This window comes from Pleurodeles waltl, chromosome 1_2 (assembly GCF_031143425.1).
Source record: "Pleurodeles waltl isolate 20211129_DDA chromosome 1_2, aPleWal1.hap1.20221129, whole genome shotgun sequence".
Classification (NCBI taxonomy): Eukaryota; Metazoa; Chordata; class Amphibia; order Caudata; family Salamandridae; genus Pleurodeles; species Pleurodeles waltl.
Genome location: NC_090437.1, coordinates 338,623,629 through 338,639,004, shown reverse-complemented (window position 1 = coordinate 338,639,004; position 15,376 = coordinate 338,623,629). Strand labels below are relative to the sequence as shown.

The following is a 15,376-nucleotide window of genomic DNA, read 5'->3' as shown; positions in this document are numbered from 1 at the left end:
TGCAGAACAAGCAGAGATATAACATTTATTTCAGAATAGACGAAGGCATCGAGGCCTACTCACGATTATGTCAAGATGCACATATGCTAAATAAAGGTAACAAAAAAATGTGGTTCACTTAGTTTACTAAACTTAAATATAAAACAACACATAAATAATATGTGAAATAATGTGTGAAAATGAATAGGTCATGTCTAAATCATGTGAGCAGTGATTATGTGGTTTACAGATATAGCTTTCCATTAAGCACAGCATCACCAGCATGTTCTCTGTAAATGGGCTATATGTTCATAGTGACTTGTAGAGACTTACATTCTTCCAGAAGGGTGCTTACTGCTATGATATGAAGATTGTGAGATGACGAAGCACATCTTTCTTATTGAAATCCATTGTTCATGTTCTAGAGGTAGTGGGGTTTAGCTTCACCATGAAAAGGTAGCCCTGGCCCGTGATTCCTATATGTATAAGCAGACTTCTCATACTGACTATGTAAGCATACACTTTCAAGTGTTGCTCAAAAATGTGCTGGTTTTATGTACTTTGAAAACCTCAGCTGATGTTGAATTGGTGGAGTAGTTTTGTCGTGGACAGCCTACTACACACACGAGGACCAGGCCCTGGGCTCACCTCAATAACTTGTTATTTTTTCAATATTGTGCAGTCAGTCATCGGCAGTGATTAACAAGTAAATCTGTGTACCTGAGGAAAAAGGCATGTAACATGGTATCATTTCATTATGAGTTAGTGTTGCTCTTAGAATGCTTAACAATGGTTAAACAAGTACATGTTCTTTGTTTTAATAAAGGTATTAGTTTAGTGAAAAGCAATTCACAGGACCAAGGGAGCTTCCTAAGGTAGCAAGGGAAATGTTAGCTACTTTTCAGAAATCACACCTCTTGACAATTTGAAGCTCAGAGTTTTATTTTGAAAATCTAGGTCCATAGTACAAACGTATTGTTCTATAGACACAGAATGGGGAAAAACCCTTTGATACATCCGAGCTCTAAACCTTTAGCCACAAAAGCAGACTTCCTTCCACCGTCTAAGCGAGTGGTGGCTCCTTATGCAATTAGTTCCAGGTGCAATTCCTTGCAAGAATATGTGGGGAGCTCCTTGTGTCAGTACTTAGCTTCGGAGTCGGAGGCAATGAGAAACGGAGCAGGGAAAGACTTGGTTAATTAATGGCAGTACAACATTGCCATACAACTATTGTTATTTAACTGCACCAAGACCTGTTAATAAGTCTTATAGCAAACCACTTTTCAGAAGCATCTTGGTAGCAAAATCAGTTTGACCCCCTTCTAGCACTGTCTCACTAACCTAAGGGTTCGGATTAATCATAGTGAGTGATCTAGCATAAAGTCTTTCTGGGTAGCCTATCAAAACCTTTGACAAATACCTTCCCATTTCTCTTCATATTGTTTGTGCATCCTCTGCCCTTGCCTCAGATATAATGTGCAAATAATCCAAGAGTGAGCAAAATAATTTATCCTAATAACCTAGTGCAGTGGGCTTTACCTGTTTTAAAGACCCCATACCTAAGTAAAAGGCCCTAGCCTCAGGTGAAGGTCTTAATAAGGGAGAGGGCATTTAACAACTGGTATCACCTGAGTCAGAAGGGCTACAGAGCTATTAAAGCATTCCACCCACTGTTGGTAGAATGTTCTGATATAAACAGGGAGAAACAGAAAATAGTCATTGGAATCTTGGAGTAGGACGCCTGTATCAGACATTATATACCTTGGTTCACTCCACTGTCTTCAGTGAAGCTCTCAACATTCTAAAGTTGTAATGTAGCCTTATAGCCCTCCAGAGCGGGCTATACAACTATTAAAGGCCCGCTCCAGCATTAAAGGCCCTATTAGCCTTTTGGAACTATAAGCTTTGCAGATGTTGTTTCAATACTGTGCAGCATCTGGAAAAAGCGGACTGCTCTCTGCTGATGCTGTGCAGCTATTGGGAAACACAGCAATGATGGGGCTACTGTCATGAGCTGGGCAAATTTACTTAGCTTTAAAAAAAAAAAATGATACAAGATGGCAGGCACCACTTGAACTAGAAAATAACAAAAATAGATGTTTTTAGATTTAAAAAAAAACCGCTTTCTGTACTACAAAGTGGCCTGGCAGCAAACAGCAGCTGCTGCTGCAATGCTAAAAAAAACATACAGTTTAAAAAAGTGATAGGCAACGGGTGTAGAAGCAACGGAGGAACTGGTGGGAGAAAAACATGGGGGTGATATAAAATGAAAATAAGGCTGGGTTGAGGGTGAAGAGTTTTTTGTAATTATATGCAGTAGGCATTAAAAGTGCAAAGGTAAAAAGAAATAAGGCAATTCTACAGTCTGAAAGTAGTGAGTATATGTTTGGGAAAAAAGTACAAAATGATCCATCACAAAAATAAATGTAAAGAATGAAATGAAAGCAAAGTTTGGCCTACTGCCATTGGCACTGAAGTGGCTAATTATTTAGATGAATGTGCATATGTGCACGTGCGTGATGCTGTTGCGCACAGTGAAGAGCCAGTTGCTGAAGTGGGCAGACCTATTACTCCATGCTCTATAAGATGGTGGGCAGAAGCAAAATGTCAGCACCACTTATACAGAGCAGCGGATGAAGCAGCTGAACAAAATCCCAAGTATGGCAATACATGCATTTTATTCTCTTTTCTTTAAACATTAGGCTTGCAAAAAATAAAGCTATGTCAAAGCCCGGCCTAAAACATGCTGTCATTTTGCTTACCATCAGCTGGTTTAAGTTTGAGAAAGGCTCACATTGTGGATGGAATTGTTAATAGTGTATAAAGCAAGATTAACTCAATTTAACCTCGCCATTTCCTGCAACGAGCAGTAGGCATTTATGTAAAAGTTTGTGAACCCCACTAATACCTTCATCTGGCAGCCCCAGGTGATAATTGCAGTATATTGCTGTGGCACAGCGTTAAAAATGGAAATATCAGATTGGTCTGTCCCTCTGCCCAGGATCACATGAAGCTTCAGCTTTTGAAAGGCGGCAAGAAGAATGCAGATGTCTGTGTAAAGAACAATTAAGTTCTGTCAGAAGATACAAAGGGCCAGATGTATCAAGAAGTTTTGCCTATTCTGTGTCTATGGGAAAATGTGTTCATACATATGGCCCTTAGCACCAATGTGGGCAGCAAACAGTTTAAACGAAGCATTGAGGCTGCAACAGAATGCATTGGCAGTGGGTGTTCTAAGAGTTCTTGCTGTTAGACCAATCCCATTACATGTTAACTGCAAAGATTTACAGGTTTGCCTTCAGCTGGTTTATAAGGGAGAGATGTGCTTATCTACTTTTTACAAATCGAAATGAATCTTGCAGGACGTTTTAGTCAGCTCTTCTGCCTCTTGGTTGTTTTCTGCAAGGGTATAACCAACTCTAATAGAGATGAAAAGGCATAATTTCACCCAAGTGCATGGAGAAGAGGTGCAACTTGGGGGCAGCTTGTTACAAGTGGAGTATTGAAATGCAGTGCCTGGCATTAATCACTCTGCACCCTAAAGAAAACGTAATATATTGTGTGCTTGCTAGAAGGTGTTCTGGACGTTTTTTCACACTAGCAGTCGTACGAAATGTACAGCATCGGCAAGACCAGTTAACAACACAGAGAGCGTAGGGAGTGCAAGGAAAGAAGTAAGCAAGAGAGAAACACAGAACAAGTGGACATTTAAAGGGATAACATTGGAAGAGAGAGAAGGGAAGAGCTGGAAAATATTAGCGCACTCTGTGAGTGCTTAAGCAAAAATGAAAAAGCGCTTCCCTACAAATGAGCAATGGAACAATAGAAGCCATTTAATCAGAGAGATGGTAAAGACACCAGGCTCCAGGGGTGGGACAAACACATGTCAAAAACATGATAGGCCAAAACAAGAATAACCATCCTAAAGAAAGCAAGCAGGTAAGTGTGAAAGTAAAGCCAACCAATGGTAAGAAATGGGTGGCTGCAAGACCTAAGTTTGAAGTTACATTCATTAGCTGAATTTACGTTGGGTGCCAGCTTCTTCACTTTCCTAAAGTTCTCAATGGCTTGTAGATCACCTACTGGATAGTTTGCAATCAGGGTAGGTGACTCAAAGTCTGGCCATATGGCAATGATCTGCAGAATTCTCCAAGGGCCTGCCTTGTCTTCTATGTTATTAAATGTATACATGGAGCATTAAGAAGTACTGTTGCAGAAGGGGCTTCTCTATCCACCAGTGTATAGATGGCACCAAAATATATTATAGGGGGTCACAAGAGATGTCCCTTGGTATAGTCATATGTGGGTTAATGCATGGGTGGCAATTATTTTCCAAAACCTAGTCCAGATAAGCTTTGTTTTTAACGAATGGTTCAAGCTAAGATGGGTAAACCTCCATCTTGAGGGTTACAATTACTTTTGTCTTTGTCCATTAGAACATATCTCTGAGCTTTGTGCTACATCCCAATGTGCGCCTACCCATGCATATTGTTCAGATGGCAAACTGTGTGAACTGAGAATGGTAAGACCTCACGTTGCAGCAGAAGACTGGCACTCAGTTTAAGTTTTCTGTGGTCTTGGGAAGATTATCTTTGCTGGTCATCCCAATGCAAACCCATTTCTCTTTCAAAATACCTAACACTTACTACGCTGGTCAATTTAACACTCGCAAAAGGCTCTAGTGGCCGGTTGTATGTCACAATATCAAGGGGGAAAATATCAACCTGCAACAAGTGGAGTTAAAGATAGCACATCTATACATACATATCCACACTTACCTTGACATTGTCGTAGTGGAGATTCTCAACTCGATGTTCTGATCTCTATGCAAAACTTGTGAAATTATGCCAATATAGAAAGTGGAAGCGAATAATGTGCCTATTACTGAGGAAGGTTATTTACTTCGTTTCTGTGTTCTTCTGTTGCAACATGAACAACTTGCATACATTATAACTTGAAGATTTTCTTAAAGTATTTTTTTTTTACTTTTTGGTTTTATCGCAGTTCCTAACAACCAGCGCATTAAACATTTTCTCATTGATTTACCTTAATGGATAGACAGTTCATATGTTAATTACACCCGATATCCAAGGTAGCTTCCATGATAGATTTTTAGAGTCCTGTCTTCTCCCCATCTGGACCTCGCATGCTGTCAAAGTTTCGTGGGTATCCAATGCACTGCCTCCCTCCCTCAACCCATGAAAATCCATCACCCAAGATCTGTGAAATTTACAAGGGCAGCCACTGAGTTCATATGTCACTTTCTAAGTCCACATAGAACATGCCGGTTTGCCTTTCTCTTTTTGAGAATATTAAGAATTTTTGAACCCGAGTGAGAAAATGCATTTTTTTGTTGTCTTCACATATTAATTTTCTAAACGAAGCATTGCATATTTTCTAGCTCTTTGGCCATCATTGAACAATTTAGTATAATAATCAAAAAGATATGCTAATTCTGACGAGAACATAAACAAAACCATGTTTCTCAGGAATGTACTAAAAAGTAGTGAATTGGAAGTTGGTTAAGGTAATCTTAAACCCAGTTTTATATGCACATACCTGACATTTAGATAATCAGAAAACTCTGTTAGGACAAAAAAAAAAAACATTGGCAATGCCAATAGTTCTCACATATAAATTCACTATCAAGCCAGGCGTAACAATCCATGTAGGGTAATGATGGCCTCCTCCCATTTGTGCTGCTACCAGAGAAAAACATCATAAATCTAGTTATCTAAGACACTTAAATACCATTACAGTGCGTGTGTGTGTGTGTGTGTGTGTGTGCACGCCAGCACACATGCGTGCATTTATGTGTGTGTCTCTGAAAGGTTAACGTCAGGCAGCTGGGTAAGTAAACAAAATGATCACAGCTGTGTGGAAGGCAAGCACTTTTTTTTGGGGAAGTGCACCAATTCTGCCCAATCAAAATATGTACTCCTGGCTCCCTGTGGGCAGAGCCAAAGTCCCTCTCTAGTGATGTTCACATAATTATCCTTCCACAACTGCGCTGTCAAGTTAGACCTTAAAAAGGCTATAGTTGGCAACATCTTCAAATCTACATAACCCACCTTTCCCTGACTGCTCTCAAACTATTGCTTTAATTGGTTATGATAACAGAGAAACTTCACGTAGTATTTCCCAAAGATTCTGAATATTTGTCAGTGTTAATAACAATTAATAGCTAAATCATATTGAAGACTGTCATACTTTCTATTTATATCTGTTAGACTGTACTGTCCGTTTTCCTTGTAACTGCTTAGCGGAAGCCCTCAAAGCCAAAGTTCAAGCAAATGTCAGAAAAGGCTTCCGGTCAATCCTGTGTACTAAAAGTAATAATAAATCTCTCAGGTAGCACTGCCAAGAAATCTGGAGTTAAACCAAGTGCTACCCTTTGCTACTGTCACAATCCATTGCTTCTTATAGTACCCCCACACCCTGACATCCACCTCAAATTTAACAAGCATTTGCAATGCAATGCGTCTCGCGTTTGCTCGAAGTAGAACTATTAGCGTTGTAAAGTCTCCCCTTTCAAAATATCCCATCTTTTATGTGTGATGTAAGGCGGATGAACGGTTGTTTAATGAAGTTAGGTGTCCAATGTAATCAGTGAACCCCAGGGCAATAAATTAATTTGGGATACCTCCATTTCTAACTTCCTGGCAGTCGCAAACTTTCTGTCCCAATAGCTATTGTTGTGGTACCAGGATCACAGGTGAAGGGGGAGGCCTGGGAAGCGTGGACCTTCTTTGCTTGGCTCTTTCTTGCTGAAGCTCGTCTTCCTTCGTTGCTTCAAAGACTGTTGTGCCTGAACATTGGATGAAGCTTTCAACAAGATGCCAGGCCTGACCCCAACACGAGCACAAGAATCAGAGAGCTAATAATAATATCTGGGCGCCAGATGCTCGTGGCCTACTGGTGGTCTCTCTCAGTAAGAGACAAAGGGAAATAAATTCCTGTCCTACAGCTGCAGGAAGCAAACTCACCACGTATTTGATTAAATCTGCCCGGGTTGGGTTACAGACAAAAAGCCCTGGAAGGTGGAGCACTGCAGTCACTGAATACATAATTGTTATACTCAAAGAAATAAAATACGGAAACCTTCCCACACTATATCCCACACACAGGCTCATCCCACTGCCTGTTGGTGATCAAGTGAGACATTTCAGTACCAAATGGACACAACAATGATTGCTAGGAATCTGGGCTTTTTAGTCACAGGAAAAACTCACTGGGCACTGCCATAGGCCCGTGCTCATTCTTATATGGGCTTTTCTTTCTAGCTATTTCTGTAGGAAGAGAGGTGAGAGGTAGTTGTTTGTAAGGTGGTGGAGGGGTGGTGGAGAGTTGTGAGTGATCTGTGTTGTAGACGCATGATATTCCTGTTTTAACTGATGAGTCTGAGTTTAGGAATCCGCCCCCTTCCGTATATATTTTTTTACAAAGCATAATACAATGCATTTTAAGAATGGTTTGTTGAGGACAATGCAGAGACAGGCAGTGCCACCAATAATGACGAACTGTCTTGGGAAAGCAGAATGTTTGCATGGGCCTCACTTCATAGTCGCGACCAGTAAAGGGGTGCCCCTGGAATACAAAGATGGAGAGTCAAATAATTTCTCAGTGGCAACCACCAGAGGGAGTGCTAATAGATGGCTGAGATGGGCAATGTGATGGTTAAAAAACACAAAAAGGGCATGGGGTTCACTTATAATGAGGAGCTGTACCCTAAGGAGATTTTCCTGGAGCTCCTTGACCTCAATGGGTGTGTGAATGAAGTGTAAGTGCTGTGAAGTGGTGATGGGGGGGTGTTTCCTTTACGGACTAGGTGGTCTCACACACTATATAGTGTCATACTTCATCATTTGACCACCTAGCCCCACCCAGGCAGGACAATGCCACCTGAACGGACTCAACCTCACCGTTAAAAGAACGGGAGGGAGTGCGTAAATTTTTCTTATCTGGAATTAGTGGGATCCAGCTAAGCTAGGGAAAGATATAAAAACACCTAGGCAGTTACCAGTGTGAAATCTACACTTTTAATAATGGTATCTGCTGGTGTGTTTAAAAACAAGGATGGGACACCTGGGTGAGAACAAGGACTCACTGGGTCACCTATCTAAAAATGGCTGATATGTTTCTGCCCTCTACAAGAGCCAAGGAAGGTCGGGGGCATTCTTCAGGGCCTAGGATCCCTAAACGTCATGCAATGCAGAGACAGAAATCCAACACTCAGTAAGAGAGTGGGTACAGAAAAGTAAGAAATGATGCAGCCTACCTGAAGCAAGGAACTAACTAACGTAGGCCCCAAGTCTAAAGGCTACTTGCCCCAGTTTCCAGGAGGGGGAGTGTCCCCTTATAGTCACACTTACGTCAAAGAAGGCGCTCGCTATGCGCCTAATCCGTCCCCTCACTGGACCGCTTGAGGTGATGCGTTAACATCACCACTCACCTACCCTCTTCAACCACAGTGCCCCTCACAATGCCAACTTCCAGTGACAGAACAAAAGCAGTCTACCTAGTCAGGGTCAGAGTTGAGGAGAAAAAGAAGCAAAACTGCATTAATAGAGTGACGTAGAGCACAACAAACAAACCCAAGCTGTACAAGCATCTTTTGAAGATGGTCTTCTCCAAAGATTTTAAAAAAATGTCCAGATACTACATGAAATATAACATTTTTCAAATGTATCAACTAAAACTCTATTGGCTTCACAGGCGTTTCTGCTCATAGTAACACCACTGTGAAGGTAATAACGCATTCAACTGGGCCCACCGGTGAGCTGTCCTTATCAGAGGCTACAATATCTTGAAAGATGGTAGTACCCTTTTTTAGAAGATCGTTATTAAAAATCTAGAAAGTGACTTGGAACTAGAATTTAGAATAACAGTTGGTGACACATCTTCATTTTTTTAAAACATAATCAATGTAAACCAGAAATAATTGTTCTTAAACTTGAGAAAGCATGTGTTGCGTGGCAAAATGTGTGTGGGCTGTTGTTCATGAACCACAAGTGTCTATGTCGAGGATTTCTCACGTCATTTCTAATCTGATATTCAATTTTCCATGACCTAATGTAAAACTGGACGAACCAGCCTGTTCAAATCTCCTTTTGCCGAACTATTACATTCAAAAATATATTCTTCTTCAAGTGTAACTTTTTTGTATTTGACAAGCTTTCCCCTCTTTCCCATGTATATGTTTTTTGTAAATAGTAAGCCAGTAGAATTCCTGAACCTGGTGGCTTCGCACAGTGCATTGTATCATATCACTGCCACTAATATTTGGCAGGTGCTCAAATGTTCCAAGGTGCTGTCAATATCACCAGGTTGCTACCGAAATAATTTGCAGCTAAAGGGCAGCTCATTGTTCAAATATGCCAGAGATGCTCTGAGTGCCTCTGATACTTATCTAGTTCCAAGATCTAGAACCCTGGCCATTCTGGAACTTAAACCTCTCGAGATTCATTCCAAAATAAATGGGCAGACTTTACAAATTGGTTAAAAAATCCAAAAGGAGGCGTGGTCTTAGGGGAAGCGAGGCCAGTCAACATGCATGAGTTCATGATATCACTAAATGTTTCAAAGAGCTGTAGTTGCATCAGATCTTTCCCCGCTCTTTCAGGTACATCCCAGAGCCCTGGTCAGGGTGCAGCGTGACCTGTGGAGTTGGTACTCAGCAGCGCGTGGTGAAGTGTCAGGTGCTCCTGTCGTTCTCGCAAACTGTGGCTGACCTGCCTACTGATGAATGTGAAGGCCCCAAGCCTGTTTCTCAGAGAACCTGCTACAGTGGGCCCTGCAATGGCGAGGCAGGCGAGTACACCCCAGAAGAAGCCGACCTAATCTATGGTGACCTGCAGGACCTAGAGGAGCTTCATGACTGGGAGTATGAAGGATTCACAGAGTGCTCCGAGACCTGCGGTGGAGGTAAATGCTGCTACTTAACCAAATTAAAGCTACTAGTGCCTCTGTGAATATCAGGACTGACCAAAAGGTTGTGAAACTAAGTGTTTATTTCATGCTGCATTCTTCTGCCACACACAGGCCGATTCTGAGATTATCATAATATGAAAGAAGCGGCCATTTTAGAAAGGAGTCAGATCAGTAAAATGGTTTCACAGAATTTTTTTTCTGCACAGTACATTTGATAATGTGTCATATAGCCATTGTTTTCCCTATGGAGGCATTTTGGCACACCGCCAAAGCCACCTTTCAAAGAAGTTCATCGTTTTCATTCTGATGCTGGTTTTAAGTTACCACAGTCAACTGGAAACAGGGATTTCCCTATAAGTGAAAAGAAGGAACTGTAGAGAAGAAAGGCATAAAGGTTTATTTCAAAAGGAAAATTAAAAGCATAAGCATGTTCATTGAAACGGGACCAGAATGTCACCCATTTGAGGTGATTTGATTTGTTTGCTTCCACAGAGGTTGGAATGCTGCAAGATTTTTTGAATCATGATATGAAACAGCTCTGTACATGCCTCTGTGAAATTTATTTAATGATGAGTAATAATGTCAGTCTTTAATTGTTATGTTGTTTTGCATTTTGTAACCCTGAGATTCTCAATGATTGGAGTAAAAATGGTTTGTGGATATGGTATTTGTTATTTTGCACATTAAGGGGGAGTCATATTGCACAGTGGTCAGAAAGGTTGCACTAGACTATTGTGTTTAGCCAGTTATGGATTTTATAGGATAATAACTGGTTGGATCCTTTGACAGCTCTAACTGGAGCGAATATGGACATGTGTGGCTGTTCCAAATGATTTTGCCTTTGATTCATTCTCTTGGGGTTCTTGGTTATCCATTGCAGAGCATTCATTGGCTTAATGCTGGAGACATCTGTGCCAGTTATTTGGCTTTGAAGCAACATATGTGTATGTGGGTTGGTGTCATGGGCTCTACTAACACCCATGGGAGCTATCCCGGTGGGATTGAATTTTATGACCATCTATATAGTTTCTAAGGAAGTTTCTGGGGCTTTACAATATGTAAGTGTTATTTTAGTGTCATTTACCAACTCCCTGATCCAGGTTGGAGTAGGCGTTCTGCCACTCTGACAATTTAATATTGGGTTGCAGGCTAGGGGCTGCTTTCAGAACAGGATGGGCCATTTTAGTAGAATAGTCCGTTTTTGTATAATTTATACAATTGTACAAACATTCTCTCATGTAATAATTTACCATTAACAGTATTTAGCATGTATTATGTCCACAATTAAAATACCATTTATTTATGAATAATGATTCGTTGAATGTATCCATTGAGCAAAATTATTTTTTGATGTTATACTCCTTACTACCACAGTCACCATTACATAATTTGTGGAACATGTGGTTACTTGATTCATTGTCTAGTACGGTATGCTTTTTTAACCGAACCTTGATGAATCCGGTCATGCTAAGTCAACTGTGCCATTTCACACTTTGGTAAACGTTCGGGGTAGTGTTGTGCTGGAATGTCACTGGTTGTCGTTGAAAGTCATATTCAGTGTGGTAGCAAAAGTTACGACCTCTCTGAATACAGCTAGGGATGAGATGATGCCATGGAGCATGTTAGAATTGCCACCAGCAGTGGTCTGGTTGTCCATTCCTGCTTGAAGTTTAGGTAAGGCTTTTAGCATTTGTGTTCTGGCCCAACCGGATTCAACACAGTTACTCAGTGCTCAGGGTCTACCTCCCGCCTGCAGCCTTGAGAACAGGAATACCTTACTTCGTGAATGTTTCACCAGTTGTTTTAAATGCTCAATGTAGTGGTTGGGGTTCGATTATTTTTTTTAATTTATGTTGTACTATACCTTAGTGAACGAAGATTACTTAATTCGAACCCGAGAAATAAAAACATGGATTTTGCCACCAAGTCCCGACCAATATTGAATATGCTTTTCCTACACAAATGCTGACATTCCCGCATTTGAAGGGTATCCCAAACGTTAACAAAAATGTGAAACGGGATCAGTGCATGGCCAGATTCATCAAGGTTCCGTTAGCAAGAATATTGTATTAGACAATAAATGAGGGAACTACATATTCCACTATGTATGTGGTATTGAATGTGGTAATAAGGAGTAATAGTATCAAAAGTTTTCTTTTGCTCGATAGACACGTTCAGCTGAGCATTATTTGTGAGTAAATGGTCGTTTAATATTGTTGATGGTCTGATTTTGACCATGGTCAAATGATGGCTATGGTGGTTGGTGGGTCAAACGGTTGTTCGAGCGTATAAATATTGTACGTTGGACATTGCTGATGGTCATACATTGTATGAACTTGAGTAACTGAGAAACTTGTTGTTATTGCATTTTTAACCATGAGTGGGCCCCTGATGAGGGGTAGGTCCCTGAAATGCATTTCGCCGCCCTTTGCTCTACACAACCACTATAATGGAATATGGATGGATCTGAAAATAAATTACGATTTTTCGAAATGCTGTAAGAACTACTCATTAAATTGGTGAGTGACAAGCACAATTTATAGGGAAAATTAATCTAGTTTGGCTGACAGCTGTGTGGGTGCGAGTATTTGCCTTTTGTAGGGGAATGCAGGTTCACAATTCACAATTTTGTTCAGCCCTTGGCCAGAGGGGTATTTCTCCAGCATACTAAGAGGTGAAGTTCCTGGAATACTATGAGCTAATATATGCGGGTATCGCTCCATTCTCATGCAGCATCCTGCAGCGTGGGGCTGGTTTGAGCTTTCTGCCAGGGCTGATTTGGTTCCCCTGCTTCTATTAGAGTTAATATTTCAAATCAGTGAGACACAATACTTTCAACACACAGGTATAACAAAGACCAGAGCAGCACAAGGCCCCTTATAGCTGGGACGTGGCAGTAAGAGTGACATGATTTGTTTTGCTACTGTTCAGAGCTGCAAAGTGTATGGAATCTGAGGCGTGTCACTGTTAAAGTGTTTACCTCCGGTGCCTACAGAAGGGAGTAGCCAGCAAATTAAAATACCCCCACTTCGAACTAAAGCTCTGATAGTGCCAAGCAAGTGAGTCCAACCCTCCCTAGAAGAGCTCCCTTGCTTCTTCCATCCAAGCATCTAAACATTCTTATATTTCCCCTCCCATCCATCCACTGATATCCACTACTTCACCTTTTATATTCGTCATCCATTCACTCTTTCATCCATCATTCAGTCTTTCCCTATATCATAATCTAGCCACTCTGATATCTTTCATCCATCCACTCTGTGGTCCATTGATCCATCCATCCACTCTGCTATCCATCTATCCACTCTGCCATCCATTGATCCATCCATCCACTCTGCCATACATCGATCGATCAATTCACTGTGACCTCCATCCATCTTCCCACTCTGCCATCAATCCATCCACTCTAGCATGCACCCATCATTCATCTATCCACTCTGCCATCCACCCATTCATTCATCCACTCTTCCACCTATTCACTCATCCATCCACTCTTATCTACTTATCCTTTCACCAGCTCATCCATCCATCATCCCTTTCCTCTTCTATCTGGGCACCTGACCATACAGTTATTCATCCCTTTAATTTGCCATCCTTACACCAGTCCATCCACCTATTTATCCATCCCTTTACTCAGCTGTCTTTTCACCTGTCTATCCACCTATCCACTCACTCACTTATCCACCCATTCATCCATTCCTTTACTTTGCCATCCTTTCACTTAACCATACACCTATCCGTTCAATTCACCCATCCATCGATCCGTCCCTTTAATCTACCATCCTTTCAACTGTCCATCAACCTCTTGAGTAATTCATCCATTCACACACTCATCTATCTACTTACTCATTCATCCACTGACTCATGTATGTATCCACTTATTCATCCATCCTTCCTTACTTTCCTCCTTCCTTCCATTCAACATTCCTTCTATCCTTCCCTATTCTATTTACCAAGCTTTCATTCTTTCTTGCTCCTACTTGTTCTTCTATTGGTGTATTCCTTTATAACATTAATTAAGAGCTTTTGCCTGCCCAATTACAAACAGAAAGGCCTGTACCGTGGCTGCTAAAGCGGGATATCACGATGCCCCTGTGCTTATGGCTTGAGAGTATACGACCTATGTAGCTATTATTTTTTGCATACTGTCCTTTCCAAGTACATTTTCACTTTTAAAGGGGCTGAGAATCTACTAGGAACGAGAAGGATAAAAATATGCAAGGAAGCTATATATATGTGTGTGTGTGTGTGTATATATATCTATATTTTATATATATATATATATATTTACTAAATAGTCATTCCACTATCATATTCCAGTCTTCCCTGTGTTCATTCGTAATTATGACGGCGACACCACCAATTCGAAACCAAAAGTTCCATTTATTTCAATGCATGAAGTATTAAGTGCTGAGTGCAAATCCAAGACAAATGGTGACGCGTTTTTATATATATATATATATATATATATATATATATACATATATATTTTTAATAACAAGCTATGTGAAACTTCACCCCTAGATTTTTTGAGGGCCTTTTATACTAATGTGGGAATTCTCCTGAAGATCACATTGTTTGCAATCATTCTTTTACAATATTCTATGTTAGGGTAAAATCCCAAAGTCTGATTTGCTTAGCACACTATGTAAGTATTTTAAAATTCAATATTTGGACTTGTTTCTATAACACATTTCTTTGAGGAATAACCCTTACTCTCCTCTTTAACCACCCTGGAGGTAGTCAGACTGTAAAGCAGAATGGGTATTCACACCCACCACTTTCATAGTTCAACTCTTGCCAGTGCTGGCTCTTCTGGTGAAGCGGTGGAATGTATGGAGAATGATGATTTGATGTGATGAGTTCTGGTTACCGACTGTCTTGAGAATCCGCAATGTATTATGAAAAAGAAAGGCTCTGCTAGGTGCCATTTTGGATCTAAGAACGGTTGGCGCATGTGACATTACAGCTTTATGGATTTATTATAAGGCTACTTCTGCGGTCGATGCAGAAGGGATAGGATCATAACGATGTTATGATCAGTAGTTAATCTCTGTATATTTTAACTGTTTGTCTTGTAGCCTTATACTGTTCACTTGGGGGTACATTACCCAGTACACAGTGCATCGAAGTCTGAGTTGTCACATATCTAGTCACTTGTATAGGTAACGGATGCAATTGCTCAACTATAATGACATATCACAGCTGAGTTGCAATATCAGAATGCCTGCTGTCAGAGCCAGCTACCAAGGTGAAAGCAGGTCACAGAGCATCGTTGCAGCTGCAGTTTAAACTAGGAAAATGAGAAGTGTTTTTTCCTTCTAATGATCTATTTTTTCTAAAATAAGAAGTTAGGAGTACAAAGGTGAGATTTATCACATGGATTTAGGTTCATTTTTGACAGACTGTGGTTCTTTATAGGAAAGGAAGAATCTCTGCACGTTATTATTTATTCTGAGTTGCATCT

General features: G+C 40.6%; 1 protein-coding gene across 1 annotated transcript in view; it reads left to right on the top strand.

The window, feature by feature from the left end:
- The window catches only part of ADAMTSL1 (ADAMTS like 1), a 731,427-nt gene that overhangs the window by 453,518 nt on the left and 262,533 nt on the right, over positions 1–15,376 (top strand). The window contains exon 14 of the mRNA XM_069239462.1: positions 9,602–9,903. Coding sequence (XP_069095563.1) covers positions 9,602–9,903 — 302 coding nt within the window. The remainder of the gene's footprint in view (positions 1–9,601; positions 9,904–15,376) is intronic.